This window comes from Typha latifolia, chromosome 11, assembly GCF_019914945.1.
Source record: "Typha latifolia isolate L0001 chromosome 11, TyphaL0001v2, whole genome shotgun sequence".
Lineage (NCBI taxonomy): Eukaryota > Viridiplantae > Streptophyta > Magnoliopsida > Poales > Typhaceae > Typha > Typha latifolia.
In genome coordinates this window covers 340,875-360,391 of record NC_133096.1, presented here as the reverse complement: position 1 = coordinate 360,391, position 19,517 = coordinate 340,875, and the positions used below count along the sequence as shown (strand labels likewise).

The following is a 19,517-nucleotide window of genomic DNA, read 5'->3' as shown; positions in this document are numbered from 1 at the left end:
CCAAGTTTCAACTCCATACCTCCAACTAGGTCTTTGATCCAACTTAAATGAATCAACTGAAACAATATCATCAAGAAATAAAAAAAACCGCCAATATCAAATCTTGAATATTTCTAGTCAATTCATCTATCTAGCCAATATAAGCAAGTAAGGATTTAGTGTTGAACGGTTGAACCTCATTGCAACCTATTGTTATAGGAAAATCATACATCTCTCTGCCGCTTATCCTCACACTGGCCAATGATTTCATATCCTTGATGTATCATAAATTATACTTGCCAATCCTTTCTTTTCCATCAATTATTTTAGCAAACATATAGCTTTTGCAGTCAATCTACTAGGCGTGATATCAAATTGATTTTCATGAAACCAAATGGTTTTGTCCACCTTTGATACTGAGTTGAATGGAGATTATAAAATGCCCTAAATTGAGGTTCACTTAAGTACTTAACCTTCTTAGCTTCCTTTTCTTTCACTTTACTTTTCTATCACTTTAATTTTTTATCAAGGTTTTTACATTGTCCTCTTTATATGCTAATGCTCTTTTGGCACCTTGCTGCATAATGAATAATCCGTCTTATACGAGCTGGAGATAATTAATTGCATAAGAGGTTCTTTCAATTATCAAAAGATAAGTAATGAAAACAACAAATAAACAGGAAAGGAAAAGCAGCTTCTTTCTCCGCAGCTAAATTCATTACCTCCAGCAGCATATTATGGCAACTAAAACTAGCTAAGAAACTTCAAATTGCCAAATTGCCAAATGGTTGGTGACACACCTTCTGCATTGTTTGATCCGTACTAATGGTATGTTCAGCAACAAATGAAATTTAAGAAATAAGGCGTGCAAGATCAGCACTATCGACGAATCATGCCTAATCTTCTTCTTTATGAGCTCATCAAATCTCGAAATGTATCCCCAAGCATATACAGCATCAGTAATCTGAGAATAATAGAAAAGAATTTCATCAAAGCAAAATCTGGTTGAGTATTTCATTAAAGAAGACTCTAAAAGAAAGAGAAATATATGCTCATAGTTATCAAAATAATTTAATTACAATTTACATTAATCAGTAAATTTGGAGTAGTTTTAACTAATCATGTGAAGAGCAAATTGCCAAGCATGTTGGTCAACATCAAGCTTACAGATGAGTATAATATCTCCAAAACATGGATCGCCAAATATAAGAACTCCAAAGATTCTGAAGATCGTAAAGTCATTACTTGATAATTCTCCTTTATAAACTAGCTATACTCAGCAAAATAGCACATAAAAAGTAGAACACTTGAGACGAAATAACTGAATAATGAGCAGACAAAAGAGTTAGTATGGAAAATGGGCAGCTTCCATTGAAAGCTGCCTATATATTTACAGTCACGTAATGTTATCATGCATTAAAGTTTTGCTGCTGGTCAATCATCTAGGATGAACTGTAGCAGATCCCCAGAGTACAGAAGAAAAAAAAATAACAACTATTAGTATCACAACATATAGGTCTGGTAAATGTTGCTCTCTTTACATATAAATAGCCTAGTCGGAGAGCTTATTGATATGCCAAAATATTGGTTGAGTGTAGCATTTTTTTTCTTTCGGTCATGAAGTTTTATGCTACTTGATCTTGTCTTTTTGAGTTTTTGTCCTTGTATCTGGTCTCTCATCTTTAAATCCCTGCATTTAGTAGGCTTTTAGAAGCAAAGCAGAACCTCCTGATTCCTTACCTCTTATACACAACTAAGCATATATTAGTAATGTCAAAACCCCCAAAAAAAAAAAAAAAAAAAGAGAGGTGGGTGCACGTGCAGCCCCTCCCCTCTCCCTCTCCAGCACGCAGCTAATTTGGGGGGATTTCATCTAATCCGAATTGGATTAGATTTAATCCTCTCCTAATCTATATTTAGCCCTAATCCTCTCTCTCTGGAACCGGGAAGCCCTCTTTTCTCTCTCTCTCTCTCTCTCTCTCTCTCCCTCTTTTCTTCCTCCTTCACCGACGGAGTCGTCACCGTGGAATCGGCCAGCCGGAGCATCGCCGGAGCCAGCAGAGACCACCACACGACTCCCGTAAGCCCTCTTCCACCCCTCTAATTTAATTAAAGATTAAATAGGTAAATCCGAAATACCTAATTTGCGGAATTCGGCCTCGTCGGCAAATGCGCCGGCCGGCGGCTTCGAGTCGCAACCGCATCGTCACGGAGGAGGCTTCGTGCTTCAAGCCGGTTGTCGGAGATGTCTTCTACGAGGCCCTCGTGGCTCTGATCGGCGTTGGATTTCGCGTCGGCCATCGGTGCTGAGTCTTCCTCCACCTCGTGAGGACGACAGAGGAAGGGTGAGAGGGAGAGGAGAGGTTGAGGGTGGTCATGAAGGGGTCGCCGGCGAGAGGTCGCCGGCGGTCACCCTCTCCTCGGCCATCTTCTCGCGTCGGTCGCGGGGGGAAAAGGGTTAGGCTGGGCTCGGGTTTCACCCGAGCCAATCACCTTTTCCTTTTAAGTCGGGTTCGGTTCGGGTTTGGATTTCGGATCCACAAACCCGAACCGAACCACTTAAATTGGTGGGCTGCGGGTTGCCCGAGCCCAATTCATTAATCTGCCGGGCCTCGGCCCAATCCGATTTAGTTGATTTCTTTTGGATTGGGTCGGGCAACGGCCCGGCCCAATTGATTTGGGCTTATTTTAGCCCAAATTAATTATTCTTAGGTTAAATTGTATAAACATTTTTAATAATTGTTTTGATTAAAAAAAAATGATATTGTTATTTGTTATTTATGGTGGTGATTTTTAGTACGTGGGCTAGAGATTTGAGATTTTGGTTGTCTTGCCTAGACTCAGGTGAGTGGGTTCACTCACGTGTTTATTTTATTGTATTTTGTATTTTTGCCAGACCATGTAAATCTTCTACGTGCAAATTATTTATTTCACCCTCATGTGTAAAAATTTAATTGCTTTATTTTCTGTGTGCATTTAATTAATATATTCAGTGCATTACCATACTTCGTGCTAATATTGAGAATTTTGAAAAGAAAATGAGACTAGTATTGTTATGACTTAGAGAACAGTCCCGGTTTTTCCGTGGTGACTCAAGTCTATTTGGAAGTCCAGGGAAAAGTCCTAAATTAGATCACTGCGGTGACTTTCTTAGGTGACTCTGGCGGGGTTAGGGAACAGTCCTAGGAAAAATGAGAAAATTTCCTAGGTGACTCTAACTTCTCTCAACGGTTAGAGGAAAAGACAGAGTGTGTTGATCACAGGGTGATACCCTCTGATGACCCTAACCGGATCAGCTACGAAGAAAAGTCCCGAGCGTCATCTCGAGGTGACTTCTAGTTGATGTGGATCCACAGGGTTTAAACCCATTGAGACATATGACATTTTAAATATCAAAAGGATGTTGATATGTGGAAAACATGCAAGGTTACAAATTGTGACATTTCTCTATTGTTATCTTGTTATTATTTAGAGAGCATGCATATTGCATATTATGATATTGTTACTTTTTGTTTAATTTACTCAGCATTAATATGCAGTAAAAATTTATTTGGTTCGAGTGGATTCCACTCACTGAGCTATAGTTGTTGGCTCACGAGTTCTATTGTTTTTTTTGTATTTGTTTATTTATTTCAGGTAATAGTCAGCGGGGCGCCTGAGCGTGATGTACCCGGATTCCACCTCCACTTAGGATCCACCCATTTACCTTTCCGCTCTTTTAGATTTTGTGCTTTAGATATAGAAGTTTTATTTTAGTTTATTTTAGTTTAGAGACTTAAAAACATTAACATTGTTTTTTTTTTTATTGCATTTTAGTAATAAAGTATTTTTTTTTAAAATAAGCAATTTCTTATTTTAATTATTTATCTTATCATCGTATACGTAGAGAGTATTGTTAAGGCTTCGTGCATCTCAAGCATATTGAGATGCATGGCCGGTCATGATTCCTAATTTGGGTCGTGACAAGTAATGCAGTTTGTTAGTCATCAAAAGAAAAATAAAAAGAACACTGTATATGTCAAGAAATGCTTAGCATTTGGTACTTGTCACTATCCTTATAACCATCATTCAGGTCTTATAAAAGTAAGTGTACCAAAGTATCAATTACTGAGATGAACACCAAGAAAGAAGTTTCCACACTTACCACAGAGAGTACTGATGTAGCTTCAGTATCTAAATTGAGAATTTTAATCATATCATGAAGGTGCTTCTGGACATTGGATAGGCCATGCTTAATTTGCAAACTTTCTTCAATCTAAAATATTTGACAAAAAAAATCTGTAAGTGTATAGAAAAGAAAGAAAATTAAAAGAGTAAAGAATATTCTACTTGATATGGATGAGCAAAGATATGTTAATAAATAATAACTAATGAATTACAAAACAATATGTTTAACTATGGCACTCTTAATACCTTCATCAATAGTCACATGTCAGAAGCAGGAATATAGAAAACATAGGAAGAAGTATTTAAAAAAAAAATTGCTGTCTTACACAAGGCTCCTGCTAAAACAAGGTAAATGAATGAATGGATATATAGCATTACCTTCATTGATGTGATATTGTTCTTGGCTCAAATCTACTTACACAATTTGCATGATGACAGGCCTGATTATCTAAGTAAGCAATGCTCTCTTGAACATAAAAATACTTACCAGTTACCAACTCTTGACATGAAATATCACAAAAAAGGTCGCCTTGGATGCATAGACACTAGGGGTGTAATCGAGCAAAGCTCTGTTCAAGCTTGCTTAAAATTAGTTTCAAGCCAAACCCAAAGCATCAACTTGAATTGATTAGATTCAATTCGAGCAGATTTTGAGCTGCTTGATAAGTAGATTCAATCCTATTGTAAATCAAACCTAATTCAAGCTTGAATCAAGCTGGAATTAAGTCTTGGGTTGTCTACACTTTATAAAATCATATCAAACATGTAACCAAGTTGAATGTTATTTATTATGTGTGTGTGTATATATATATAAAACCACAAACCGAACCTTATATATAAAACTACAAATCCAATTCATCAAGCTTGACTCATTTCAAATACGAGCAGAGTTTGATCGAGCCTTATCGAGTTGAAGCTCGAACAAGCTTGACTATTTTGACAGCCCTAATAGGCACCCACCTCCGGCAGAGCCCATATAATTTGTTTAAAAGAGTATTTTCCATAGATTCCAGTTTTGACCTATCTTGATTCTAACTCCAAACCAATCTGGTGACTGGCTTCAGCCTAGGATTGGCCAGTTTTGATTGTATCGATTAATTCGTCTCGGCCTTTTCGGAGGAACTCGGTTGATACTGATTGAAATGGAACTTTTTTAAAGATTTAGGTTGGATCGACCTCGGAGAACATCAATAATTCATGTCCTTAGCTATCTTTCTTATCAAGTTTTCAGCTTTTATTCTCTATTTCTCATGTACACTCTCCTCTCACCCCTCATACTTCACTAAGCCGATCCAGCCATCCAACAACCAATCCGATGAGCTTATCCGGCTATTCAGCACTTTAATAAACTCCGACAAGTGTTTTTTTTTCTTTTGTTTCTATTTTTCATTTCTCTTCTCTCTCTTTTCACTTACTCTTTAATTCCCCCTTTCTCATTATTGTAGAATAACAGTAAAGAAAGATGAGATCTCTCTTTCTCTTCATTTCACTTCTACAACGATAATTTACAAGCATAGAAATTTATTGATCCAGCTCAAAACTCATAATGGTTTTGAATGAGTACATTTTTTACTTTTTAGGCTTCATATGTGAATCATTTTTATTTTTTTATTTTTCAGTCAGTTTTTCTAAGTATTTAGAAATTTTTCTAAAATCATGTTTTTGATGAAAACCCCCTGGTTCTATGGATTAGAGAAATGAAGAATAAATTCTTAGATAATAGAGATAACCTATGGTTAGATAAGACATTGGGAAAGACCACGACTAGAGCAGAGGTTGATATGAGCCGTTCGGCAGCGAGAAAGAGTATAGCTACCAGTGTCAGCAATCATCCAAATGATCCTGATGATACACCTAGTGGTGAGATCATCCCTTCCACATTTGCTGAGGGAAGTCAAGTAGACGTAGAGATTGAAGACAAAAAAATTGAGAATGTACATACATATAAGTGAATTTGATATCAAGATATTGCTTCCTATGACTATGGTTCATTAAGTATTCATTGTTTGAAACTATCACATGATCCATATACTAGTTATTATCCCACTCAGTATCCTGAATATCCTTAGTATCCTCAGACACAAGATCCACATGTGATTATTATCCTCATCAGAGACAACAAAATTCATTTGATATGAATGATATGATGTAATCACTCTTTGGAACACCAGACCCTAGATATCATTGTTTACAAACTTATGGTAATTATGATGATGACGACCATAGGAATTTACGAGAGCCAGCTCGGTATTGATCAAAATTTTGACTTTTGAATAAGTTAATACTTTTTATTTTATTTTTAGGGTATATATGTGAATAATTATTATTTTCTTATTCTTTTATGTTTTCTAAATTTTTAAAAATTTAACTGCATTTTTAAATAATATGTAGAATTTTACGTAATTAAAAAAATTTCGATCCGATCCAGACCATCGATACGGTCGATGTGACCAATATGTATTGTTTTTTCGAAAGGCCAATCTCGATCCCGATTTTTTGAATCTTGCTTTTTACTGTTAGCCAGCATAGGTAAAGATGGTAGGAAATTCTCTAGCATCTCATTAGATTAAGGACCAAAGCTACCTAAACAAGCACCCCAGGCAAACCACCAAAAAAACATACATTTATATATAAAAAAACTAATAACTTGCAAAAATATATATAAAAAAAAGAACAAGAAAAATTGTGTACAGAGGTAACTACTAAGTAGCAGTTGCTTTGTGAGTTATGCTAGTTAACTACTAGGATATAAGTTCTCACTTGATGAAGTTGTTCAACATCCTTTAATGCAGATATTACACGATAGATTACCCTGCTTGAGCTTCCGCTTTCAGTATAATTTAATGTGTCAACCTGCCAAGTGTAGACCATAAATAAATAAGTTCATCACGAGATATATACAATAGAAAATTGGAAGCTCTCTAAGAAATAAGAGATTCAAAGTCCTTCAAATATTATTTTTATATGTTTTCATTTACACTTTCAACATCAACAACAGCAGAGCTATACAACAAGACTATACGGGATAGATTAATCTTTACACATTTGTCATCTGTTTTTGTAGGTCTCCTTTAACTGAAACACAAGTACAAATCCTAGAAGACTTTCAAATTAGAGAACTTGAGATCAACTTGATTTTTACAAAAACAATCAAACTAATGATGGTCGTGACAGTTAGCATGCCCCATGCCGATGGTGATATGGCACTTGACACAAAGTGCACTAGTGGCATACTCTCGTGCCAACCGGCATAGATCGCATAAAGTTCGAAACGGATATTTCATTTATCCAAAACAGATTTATTAGAATGGTAAATCAAAAATATTCTAAGGAACTTTTTTTTTATCATGTAACAAACTTAATTTATATAAAACTTTTTTTTAAGGTTTTCCTATTTCAATCATATTATGGAGTGTTCAATCATTAATATTAGTTTTAATTAATATATTCAATAATATTATGTGTTAAATAATTTTTTTATTTGACTATTGCTATATCTTTAATAAAATATCATTTACAAAAATATCTAAAAATAAAAAACTCTAATGTAAGCTTTAATACATATATTCAAATAAAAAACTAAAGATTGACATGTCAAAAACCCAAAAAGCATCTTTAAATATTCTAAAAATTATGTTAAAATGTGTCAAAGATGTGTCGAGAATGTGCTAGTGGCACGTAGGGGCGTGCCAATCAGCATGTCTATTGTTGAACAAAGCCAATATAACCACGTAAATTAGAGAAGAATATTCCAAATCATTCCATATGAATATATCTTTTCAAAATCCTTGTTGTTTCATTTTTACCTTGATAATGATCCTTGTGGTCCACATCTTTTCAACCTTACTTGTTTTGTTTTCCTTTCTTATATCTATATCACTTGACTGATATGAAAAATTCTTAGAAAGTTGCAAACCACGAGGACTTAGTTGAGACCATCTTAAAAGAAATGAATGTCTATGATAGAAATGAGACCACAAGGAGTAACCACATATTCCACAAAGTTGCAAACCACAAGGAAATCTTGCACTCAGCATGCATCCTAGTTGGTTGAGGGGCTTTTCTTGTTCTAAAGCTGTCCCGGTTTGGAATTGGCTGGATCAATCCTGGAGGAAAAGAAACATGGTTCCCTAAGCATGGTAGTAAGAGGCCAAGTCCTACTAGGCACTGTTTGCTTAATGGGCATATGTCCTCCTTTTAGAAGGAAGGCCTAGCCCCTTGTTCACCCCATAAGTTGGAGGGTGTTATCAAATCAAACGAAAAAAAAAGACCCATGGGATGAAGTATTATGGCTAATTGTAGAAAGTTCCAGACCACCGGACTGATTTATAAGGATTTCCCTGACATGAAAAGATGCCTAATCGAGTAAATTTACTTGGTTGAAATTTCTCTACTTTCTAATCCCTTAAAGTTCCTGAAATACCATATTGCACTTAATGGGTTTATCAAGATTCAAAACAAGCAAAGGAACATCCAGAAGCCACTGAAACTGCTAAAACTAAATCTATACTTTATAGTGCATAGAAACTCCAACTATAATGGAGATGCAAAATTTCAATCCTCAAACTCAGCCTTCAATCGTATTACTCCTTCTCAGTAGTGCATCAAGAGTGATATAAGACCAAACAAACTAACTTTCTATCTTAGAGTGGTTCCTTCTTGAACCTCTGTATTTTTCAAGTAATTTATTCTCGTTTTTGTACCATTTTATGCATATACTATGGAGAACATGCATATTAGATCTTCTTAACCAAAATTAGATGAGCAAATAAATAGGAATCGCTTACCTCCATTGACAACTTCTCAAACCAATCTTTCAGACTCGTGTTTTTGAATTTGCATGATGAAGCCTACATACACATAAAACACAGTTGATATAAAAATCAGTTAAAATTCTCACACCAAAGTATCCTTAAGCATGTGATGAATATAAATGGACATTTTTTAGTAATAAGTTTTCAATTTTCAGCAAAGAGATGCACATTCACTACTTGCTGATGGAAACCTTAAAGTTTGGAAAGTTTTTGAAATCTATTGCTATAAAATAAACATTAAGAGAGGAAGAAATTAAAAGATCCATATTTTCCAAAATTAAAGAGAGGGCATGGACACCATTTATTTATTTTTTTCTAATTGACCTGTTTGATGTGCAAGCATCTAGATAAGGAATGGAGGCTGTAATCCATCTAGATTTGAGACAACTCTGTGACCACAATTTACTATATACTAATCCTGAAAGGACTAGCAGTAGAGTAACAAGGCTGCCAGTCTGTCATAGATCTACCTTGCTCCAAGTTTATGTAGTTTAAAATCAAGCAATTGCGATCCCACCCTCAAAGGTTAACCTAGACCAGATAGACATCAGCACAAAGAAGTGATGACTTTAACACAGAACTGAATCAATCTAAAAGGTGAATTTCAAATGTTAAGGCCATCCCCTGCAAAGAACAGTAGTAATATGGAAAATAGCATCTCCAAACTATTGTCAAACAGAATATTCGAGAACATACCCAAGTCCCAAAATGGTTATGGGATAAGTTCTTGATGCATTCAGAAGCACAGAGCTTCTTTTTATTCCATATAGCTTCTCTGCTCTTCAAAAGTTCATTATAGATTTTCTTCACCTCAAACTCAAGCTGTGATATACAAATTTATGAAAAGTCAATGTCAAACATCTGACAGAAGTTTTTGAAGGAAATTTCATTACTCAAACAAGTTTCTCAGAAAGGAGTTCATCACTTGGGAAGTCTTCAGTAGAAGTTGTAATAAACTGTCCTCATCAACTTGCTGTGCCAGTGATACAGAAGTCACTAAGTCCCTTGATTTCTTCTCATAGCTCTACAAGCATTGCTGCATTATTAAGTCTAACAAGGCAAGTATACAAAAGAGTTGCACAAAAATGAAAAGAAATTGTTTGGGCAGCATGACAACTCATATATGACAAGTTCTTAGAGTTGCCACTTTGCCAATATGGATATATGTTACATCTGTAATTGCCAAAAAGACAACTTGATAATCTGAAAAGGGCTCACAATTTTATGAAGTAAAAGCCAGCGCAGTGTAACATTGCAGTTCCTGATAAAGGAAACTAGATGTTGAGAGTTATCCAGCACATAATCTATGTTTAGATCACCATCAGAAAGAGTGGAACCTAACTCAGATAGGAGATGTTTGACCTGCAAGATGAAATGATTAGTAGCCATAATACTGCAGGAATAAAGATAAAAGCAGCACAGAGTACAACTAGCACAAAAGAATCATCTATAAAAACAGTGAAGCATCCAAGTGCAACTAATGTTGAGATGCTGCTTACTTGCTTAACATTTAGTCCTATGCAAATGGATAAATTAATATCGGGAAATGCATGAATCATGATAGATAAATCAATAAATTTACTGTCATTTGAAATGGTATAGAAATTGGTAACGCACTGTTAAATAATACTGACCTTGGTACAATGATGCAGGCAGCAATCCCGTATAAAGGTGGGAGAAAGACAAGAATATAATGATGCTTTTGCTTCTCTGTATGCATCCCAGGACACAAATAAATCTACCGAAAAATGCAAAAATATGGGGATCACCCAATTATCTTTAAAGAACCGATCAATAATCTCTCGCATAATGAGACCATTATGCAGAAACTCTGGAGAATAAAATAGAAGTACATACAAACATCCACCCTGTAAGGATAATGCTGTAGTGCGGTGCTGTGGATCAGGATAGTGGCGAATATGATTGTACATGTCATTGCCCCGCAAACAACATAAAATAGAATCTACTACCAGTTTGGAAATTGGAAATCTTGCAAAAAGATCTTCAGTCTTTTGTACAGAAAGAATATCCGAGCTTAATTGAGATGAACTAGCATGACTAAATGTGCCAGTTGTTGGCAAGTGTACACGACAAAGCGAGCATATCTTCTCTAGCATTGGATAATTCAAACAGTGGTCAATCCGTAGGTGTGCCACAAGAAGCTTCTCACGCAAGAACCCACCCATCTTGTGCTCCATTAATAGCAGAAGACATCCAAATAATGTAATGGACTCTGTCAGCAGTTGGCACCCACAATAACTCTCCAGTACTCCTTCTAATGTATACTGCACATAAAGTCCTTCCTGTGCAATAGAATGCATTTCTTTAGTATCTTTGATAACCAAGCATAAGTAGGAGGAAAAAAATATAGAATATCTGGTGCTCTAATATATTCCTACATTATTAACTAACTTAATTATACTAGTGCTAATAACTGAGCCAACACTCATGCACTTGGCAAAATGATGAAACAGTAAAGTTTTCAACTATGTCTTCAGTTCCACCAAGCAATTATTCACATTGGCTAAGGATCCTTTTATTCTACTCAGCTTTGCCTCAGGTTCTCTATCAAAGTAGGTATCTTTGAAGATCTAGAAAATTCCTAGACAAGAGAACGATGACTTAAATGAGGTGATTACAAGAGCCTTCATAATGAAAAGATACAAAAGATGCAAAACTAATTGGCCAAAGGAGAAGTTAGCTATTCACAAGAGACAAACGTAGATCTGACCTGTAGATCATTTAGGTATTGAAGGAGCTCCATATGATAAACAACAATTCCGTTCACCAAAATAAAGAACCTCTGCATATAAGCAGAACAAGATTCACGAAGGTGGTCTTCTAGAGCTTCTAGATCGGCATTCCCTTCAATCCTTGACTCAAAGTCACTAGGAGAGTCAAAATACCTGAACAGATGAAATATGAGGCTTAATGATTCATTTGATGTCAAATTAAAACTGTTGCGGGCAAGTATCAGAGTTATTTCCTAGATGAAAAAGAAAGTATGACTAACAATCTCATCTAAACCTATTTCTGAGCAAATAAAACAATATGGAAATTAAGTCCCTGAGGTTTGCAACTTTTAGAGATTACTTCCTATGAATATAAGACATAGAGATTAATCTCTACAAAACCACATGGATAAGATCAAAAATATTGCATGGATTTCTCTTATAAAAATAAACCACATTGACAATCTCAACAAGTTGTCATTTCACAGCAACCAATTCTAAAACTTTCTAGAACAACAAAAGTTCCAACCTTGTGGTAATTCAGGAATAAAATAACACAGCTCAAATATCGTCTCCAAAATTATCCGAAGTACTTCCTATAACATAAAACGTAAAATCACATTCATCTGAATTACTTCTTATGACATAAAAAGTAAAACGCACAGCTACTAATTCTAAGAAGTTGCCATCTCACAAGGTCAATTCTAAAAGGTTCCAAACCACAGGGATTATTTCGAACTCGTTTTCCCTAAAACAGCAAATCCCAACCAACAAGGTCTTAAGATCGCCCTCAAAACTATCCAAGTTTGATGCAAGAATCCGACGAGGGGACGGGGCTTATCGACGCACTCGAGATCGAAGAGAACGGGCTCAAAGCGGCGATCGAGGAATTCGGAGGGGATGCGGTCGGAAAGGAGGAGGAGCTCCCCGATCAGGGTTTGGGCTCTGGCGCAGAAGTGGAGGAGCTCCGGGAAGGAGGCGGCGGGGTCCTCGTCCGCCTTCGAACCGGTCCGGTTCTTTGACGTCTCCATTTCCCGAGCCGGTCTACACCGGCCAGCTCAGACGGCGGTTCGGTTTTCCCCGGCCGGAGCAGGGGAGGACTGGAGAGGAGAGGCAGAGGAGAAGGACGGAGAAACAGTGACAAGAAAGGGAAGGAACGGTATCCCAGTGAAAGCGGATCGGGAAAGATATTTGTGATCCGACCCGCGTGGTCTTGGCTTCCCATGCAATCGGGTCGGGTTAGTCGATTTTAATTACGAACGCAATCAGTTTATTAAATAGATGACACAAATTATTTTAATTTATATAATTAATTGGGTTACGAACAGATTAATGTGATAAACGAATATTGTTTGTAAGATAGATAATTTGAATTTTTTTATGTTATAAATAGTCTACTCGAGTAATAAATTATTAGTTATTTGGATCATAATCGACTAAATTCAAACACCTTCATTGGAAATCGGTCAAATTTTGCCCAAATTTTGCCACCAAATGACCGGAAGATTTTTCATCTAGCACCCTACAATATTAATTATGTGTGTTTATTGCAGATTGCATCATGTATTCTGGCTATTTTTTGTGAGGTCCTTACACAAATTTGTCATTGGATATTTTTTTTTTTTAAAAACGCACCTAGATGGAAAGGTGAAAATAAAGATAGTTAAAAAGAAAGGGTCTAAAGTGTAAATTAAATAAGCACATATAATTTAAGTGCGGAAAGATAAAATCCCTATATATTTCAATGAACTGATGAAATTTGTGATTACATTCGTTTCATTTTAATAGGAAAATTCGACAGAATTTTTATTTGCATGCATGTAGTCATATACACAATATAGATATTGCCAATTAATAGTAGTTGTCATCATCAAGAAAGTAAAATATATAGATTATTATTGTATTAGATATTACCAAACTATATTGCTTTTCTATTTAATAATTATATGTAAAGGAAACATATTTGATGCTCTGGATCGTAGTATATTAGATGTAGCTAGAGCATACACGCATTGGAAGAATGTGATCTACTCTTACTAATCTTTAGTTTTGATAGCTGAATTTATTAAAGTCCGTGGTGAATCAGAAGAGATCCAAGAAGCTAAACAGTAGCAGGTGAAAAGAGCAATTTAAACATGCAATAGAATATGGTACAGGAAATGTTCGAGTGGAATGAGAAAAGCAACAAATCTCTCAATTCATGTTTCTGTGCAGAGTAAAGGAAATCATAGAGTTTCCTTATGTGAACAGCGCTTCAGAGTATCCTTTACACCGAGGACAAATATCGCAATTGGCCAACATATTACAAAGAAAGGAATTTATACATTGGCAGAATCTATATATATAAATGATACATCACAAGGTTTTATATTTCTCATTCTGTATAGGTTTTACGCCTGACTGCGAGACCTGACCTTCAAGGAAGATTAGCTTGAATTTCCTGTCGAATAACCAGCCATGTGCTTCAGGCATAAGAGAGGCAGGATGTGTCATCAAGTTCTTCTTGGCTAGATGCTGAACTCAGACAAAAAGGACATAGCATGCGAATAAGATAAACCTTAGACACAGGCAGGAAACACCAAGCATGGAGGATGAAATTGCAAATCTCCTTGCAGTAGCACCTAACGAGGAGGACGACTCACTCATCAGCATCTCTAGAATATGAAGTCCAAACTGGAGTCTTATAAGTATTGGAAGTGCATTACATGAGTGCCATTCTAGTCATCTATGATGTAGACTTCTGATACTTGCCAGGTGTATCAACTGAGAACAATGTAGTAGAGGCAACGCTTGGAATGCAGCATTTTGTTGGCCCTGCACAGCAGCAACTAGCTGCATATTTTACAACATTCAGGAGTCTGCCACCTTAGTACATTGCCAAGTTCCACATTCACCATTTCCATCTGTAAAATGTCTAGTTTTCATTTTAACATTTAATTGTAAATCTACAAGGGCACCTATAAATTAATTTCAATGAAGGACTGACATCAAATACTTAGTAAGGGAACTAAGTATATCAACACCATATGATTTGTCAGTAGAGACAAATGTATATGCAGCTCAGAATTTTACTTTCTCAACAAAAAAAAAGGCAAGTAAATTATTCCATTGTACAAGTCTGCATTGCCAGACAGAATAAAGGAAATAATGGTATGTCATCGTTTTGTTTTTTGATATGCTTATATGTCTTGACACGTTTATTAACTTCTAGTAAAAATGGACAACAATTCCAAGATAGCAAAGTCAAAGTCCAATTTAAAATAGAAGAAACAATTGAAATGTGTTGGTCTTAAGAAAACTCAAGAGAACCTCTTCATAACTATCAAGATAGCAAAGTAAAAGTTTATAACATCAGATCAGGGACCCGGAATTGGTCTCATATGAGGCTAATTTTATCATGCGATCGCATAACTATCAAGAGAACCTCTTCTGAGATGAGAAAATCCTTGAAGAGTTACGTACTTACACTACACAGTAGCAGCAGGATTAAATAACTATATACATATTTCATAGTTCATTACTATACTACAGAATGATTACTTATCAATCTTTGGAACAATGGAATCTTTCAAAATGTGAAGTATCAAGTTGACAATGAACATTGCAAGAATAAACCGCAGTTAAAGGAATTAAAATTCTAACCTGTACATATCAGATCTCTGACACTTAAAGCTTGATGGCCAAGATAATTTCAGGGAGCTCCACTTAGCTAAAGACTCTGACAGTGATCGAAGAAGTTAGCTTGGAAAATTTCTAGTGATTCTTCAATTGCTTCAATTTTGCTACAACATGCTTCATCGATGGACGGATAGCAACAGATTCCGCTGTGCATGAAAATGCAAGTCTTAACATTTCAACCAATTTGTCCTTTGGCCCAGACTCCCACAATCCTGAATAGAAAAGTTCACCAGCACGCTCTTCCTGGATCAACATTCCCGCCCAAGCAACAATGGTAAAACCATTACCATAGTTTGAGAATGATGGATCCAAGGACCTCTTCCCTGATATCAACTCCAATAGCACAACTCCAAAACTATAAACATCAGCCTTATCAGAAACCCTGCAGGTAGTTGCATATTCAGGTGCGACATATCCAAAGGTCCCAGCAACATCAGTCGTAGCATGTGTCTGTGAAACTTCTAAAAGTCTTGCTAAACCAAAATCTGATAGATATGCATTAAGCTTTTCATCAAGCAAGATATTACTTGGTTTGATGTCCCTATGAACGATTCGAGGGACACAAGAATAGTGGAGATAAGATAATGCTTGTGCAACATCCAAAGCTATCTTATGAACCTCTAACCAGCAGACCTTTCTGCTTGACATATTTCTGATGAAGGTTTCAAGATTCCCACCAGAGAGGTAGTTGTAAATTAGGAATGTGTCAATGTCTCCCATGTGGTATCCGATAAGTGTGACGAGGTTCTTGTGCCTGATCCTTCCAAGTGTTCTGATCTCAGCATCAAACTGCTGGAGACCTTGGAATTTACCTATAGATAGCCTCTTAACAGCTACTAAATATCCGGGAAGAAGCTCTGCCTTGTAGGTGGCTCCAAATCCCCCTGTTCCAATCAAGTTCTGGATGCTGAAATTACCTGTAGCTCTGACAACATTATCATAAGTCAATTCAGTAGGAGTATCTGAAAAGGTCACAACTAGCTTCCTCCTTAAGCTTGTGATCTTAGCAAGTTTTCTTCTTCCACAGCATAGGAAAAGAAACAGTACCATGAGAACACAGACTATGACACATACTGAAGCCACTGTAGCAACTAAGAAAGACTTCAATCTAGTCTTTCGACTGTCCAATTTTGGAACCTCATTCTGATAAAGGTCTCCAAAAGGTGACGATGCATTTGGATCCGGACAAGGCTGCAAAAATGAATTGCCCATGAAGAATTCACAGTCAATTGGATGTTTAAGATGAGGAATACCCCCTGAGAGGTTGTTGAAGGAAAGATCTAGCATGGTAAGATGGCTGAGTGCAGAGAAAACCGTAGGGATGCTTCCTGAAAGCCGATTGTGATCAAGTAACAGCACTTCAAGGTTTTGAGCATTTGCCAATGCTGATGGGATATTGCCTGTAAGCCAATTCCTTGACAATTCTAAAACTCTAAGAGAAGTCAAATCACCCAGTTGAACTGGAATCTCCCCCGATAAGTTGTTCTTGCCAAGCAGAACCTCCTTCATAACCTTCAGTTCACCAATTTGATCTGGTATAGGGCCATTCAAGTAGTTTCCCCTTAAGTCAAGATGCTTGAGAAAATGCAAACTTCCAATAACCGAACTAATCAATCCACTGAACTGATTATTAGCTGCTTCAAAGCTCTCAATAAGAGAACAACTAGTAAGCATCTCGATACTTCCTGATATATAATTATCACTCAAATTAACAGCAAAACCTCTTCCACTCCGACAAAATCCAAAGAAGCCACTAAAAATTGATCCATTAAATCCATTGTCATTCAGCAACAGACCATAGGAGAAATTGCTTTCAACAGTTAATGAGAAGGATGGCAAAGATCCAGTGAAGTCATTCCAACTAAAATCATGAAGAACAGCAAACCTATCATCTAAAACAGGTCCAAAGGGGTTACCTCTTTGAACACTCTGGATGAAATTTTCATAGTAAGATATCAAAAGATTTTCCTTCTCCAAAAGCCCATGACTTCTCCTATCAGATATTGGAAGATTGGAACATCCAGTGTCTGACATTTCGAGTAGTGGACCAGATAAGGAGTTCCTGCTGACATTGAAGTAGATCATGCATCCAACTCCTAGAGAGACCGGCAGCAAACCTTGCAGATAGTTTGAGCTCAAATCCAGAAAGACAAGACTTTTACACATTCCGAGCCATTGAGGCACTGCATTGGAAATGTAGTTCTCCGCAAGATTAAGAATCCTCAGACTGCAAGAACCATTCCTAAAGCTCGGCAATTGGCCATCAAGATTCGCCCTTGGAGCCCAAAGAATCTCAAGGCTTGGAATCGAGATAATCTCTGATGGGATCGCTCCAACAAAAGCATTAAATTCCTCATCATTGTACAGAACCATCGACGAGTTATATGCAGAACCGAAATAAATCAAATTTGTTAGAACAAGAACAGAGAGCTTGCTGCAATTCCTGAGTTCCCACGGTATCCTCCCAGTGAGGCTATTCCTCGAAACGTCAAGAATCCGGAGGCCAGATATACTGCCGAGATCTGCTGGTATCCGACCTTCCAATATGTTGCGATCTAGCAACAAAGTGGATAAATTGGAGCATTTCCCAATCTGAGGTGGAATCCAACCAACCAAAAGATTGCTAGAAAGCTTCAAATGAGCAAGAAATCGACAAGGGGCAGAAGAACTAATATTGATTACTCCAGAGAGCTGGTTGAAGGACAAGTCCACGGATTCCACCGGCGAGAATCCGATCAGATTCGCCGGTATCGGACCAGAGAGAGAGTTATAAGCGAGATCAACAACTCGGAGAGAAGGAAGAGAGCTTATCTCGTCCGGAATATTGCCGGAGAAGTTATTACCTCGGAGTTCGAGCACTTCCAGATGGGATAAGCTTCCGAGAGCAGCGGCCGGGATCTCGGCGGAGAAGGCGTTGTAAGATAGGGAGAGGTAACGGAGCTCCGTCAAGTTGCCGAGGTCGGAAGGGAGGGTTCCGGCGAGGCCGCCGGCGGTGAGGTTGAGTGACGACACCCGCCGGCCGGAGCCAGCGCAGGCGACGCCGCGCCACTCGCAGTGGTCGGCGGTGGCGGGATCCCAGTTTGAGAGGAGAGCATATGGATCAAGGGAGATGGAGCGCTTGATGGAGAGGAGGGCGATCTCGTCCATCGATGCGGGATCTGACGGCGACGACGACGCCGAGGGGAAGAAGAAGGAGAGCGAGAGGGTGACGAGGAAGTGGAGGAGAGGCGCCATTACCGGCGAAGTGGTCGCGAGCTACGAAAATTGCGACAGCGGCGGTGAGGTCAGGGTTGGATGCTAGAAAAGGCCATCGCCGGCGAGGTCTCGCTATGGTGAATGCAGGATAGCGTCGTACGATATTAGGGTTCCGGCAAGGGCTTCGCCGTGAGAGGAGATAGAGAGAGGTGGCGGAGTTGTGAGAAGACGAGAATGCTCTGCGAGAGAGAGAGAGAGTGATTCACGACGAAGAAGAAGAGAGACGAAACAGCGTTATTTTAGTGGATTTTAAAAAGAAAATTAACAGAAATAAAATATTCCAAATTGAAAATTTAAAATATTAGAGGTAATAGGTCGTAGCCTCGTAGGTGATTAATTGTTTGGATTTTCTTTTTCCTTTTTTTTATTCAGGTCTAAGATTGGATTCTTTTTTGGTGCTTAAGTAATTTTTATAAATTACACTCTATATTTTATCTATTTTATAATTTATATTTATTTTTAAAAATTTTATAATTTAATTCCTTTTTCTTATATAATTTTTATTTAACACTATGCTACTATTTTAACTAATTAATATTAATTAAGTTATTAAAATACCCTCACAATTCTCTCTTATTTTTAATATTTCTTCCCACCTATCTCTTCCACCTTTTCTTTTTCTTCTACTTTTTTGGAAGAGAAAAAACAAATGAGAAAGATACGAGTAATTTAGCTATTTATCTAGTACCGTCTAAATTAACTCTAATGAGAATTATAATAAAAAATAAGGAGTCGAGTTACAAAATACTCAAAGACCGAATATAAATCATAAAATAGATAAAATATAAGGTGTAATTTATTAAAATCTAAAAAATTAAATACAAATAATTATATAATTAGGAGAATACAATTAAAATTATAAAATACACATAATCGATCTATTGGAGCACTC

At 37.0% G+C, this 19,517-nt stretch overlaps 2 protein-coding genes across 8 annotated transcripts in view; both read right to left on the bottom strand.

Annotated features, from left to right (window-relative positions):
* LOC140797822 (uncharacterized) overlaps positions 1-12,856 on the bottom strand; it is a 29,425-nt gene extending 16,569 nt beyond the window's left edge. The window contains exons 1-10 of one of the 4 annotated variants that reach the window (XR_012110726.1): positions 12,542-12,856; positions 11,692-11,866; positions 10,595-11,263; positions 10,179-10,322; positions 9,886-9,984; positions 9,657-9,782; positions 8,934-8,996; positions 6,907-6,999; positions 4,124-4,234; positions 780-943 (exon numbers count right to left, since the gene is read on the bottom strand). Coding sequence is in view for 3 of the 4 variants with exons in the window: in XM_073151497.1 (XP_073007598.1) it covers positions 780-943; positions 4,124-4,234; positions 6,907-6,999; positions 8,934-8,996; positions 9,657-9,782; positions 9,886-9,984; positions 10,179-10,322; positions 10,595-11,263; positions 11,692-11,866; positions 12,542-12,723 (1,826 nt within the window). In the remaining variant the exon portion in view is untranslated. Of the gene's footprint in view, positions 1-779; positions 944-4,123; positions 4,235-6,906; positions 7,000-8,933; positions 8,997-9,656; positions 9,783-9,885; positions 9,985-10,178; positions 10,323-10,594; positions 11,264-11,691; positions 11,867-12,541 lie in introns of those variants that run through there. The other 3 variants (XM_073151497.1, XM_073151496.1, XM_073151498.1) reach the window with 3 other exon arrangements.
* A 998-nt stretch (positions 12,857-13,854) lies between these two features.
* On the bottom strand, positions 13,855-18,829 carry LOC140798232 (LRR receptor-like serine/threonine-protein kinase RPK2). 4 transcript variants are annotated; one of them, XM_073152008.1, is made up of 2 exons: positions 15,335-18,829; positions 13,855-14,606 (listed from the first exon to the last, which is right to left on the bottom strand). In XM_073152008.1, the coding sequence occupies exon 1, from the start codon at positions 18,602-18,604 to the stop codon at positions 15,446-15,448; it is 3,159 nt and encodes a 1,052-aa protein (XP_073008109.1). In that variant the 5' UTR covers positions 18,605-18,829; the 3' UTR covers positions 13,855-14,606; positions 15,335-15,445. The 4 variants fall into 4 exon arrangements, with proteins under 4 accessions (XP_073008109.1, XP_073008108.1, XP_073008110.1 ...); XM_073152007.1 differs by having other exon boundaries at positions 13,855-14,595; XM_073152009.1 differs by having other exon boundaries at positions 13,855-14,557.
* Between the last annotated feature and the right edge of the window lie 688 nt (positions 18,830-19,517).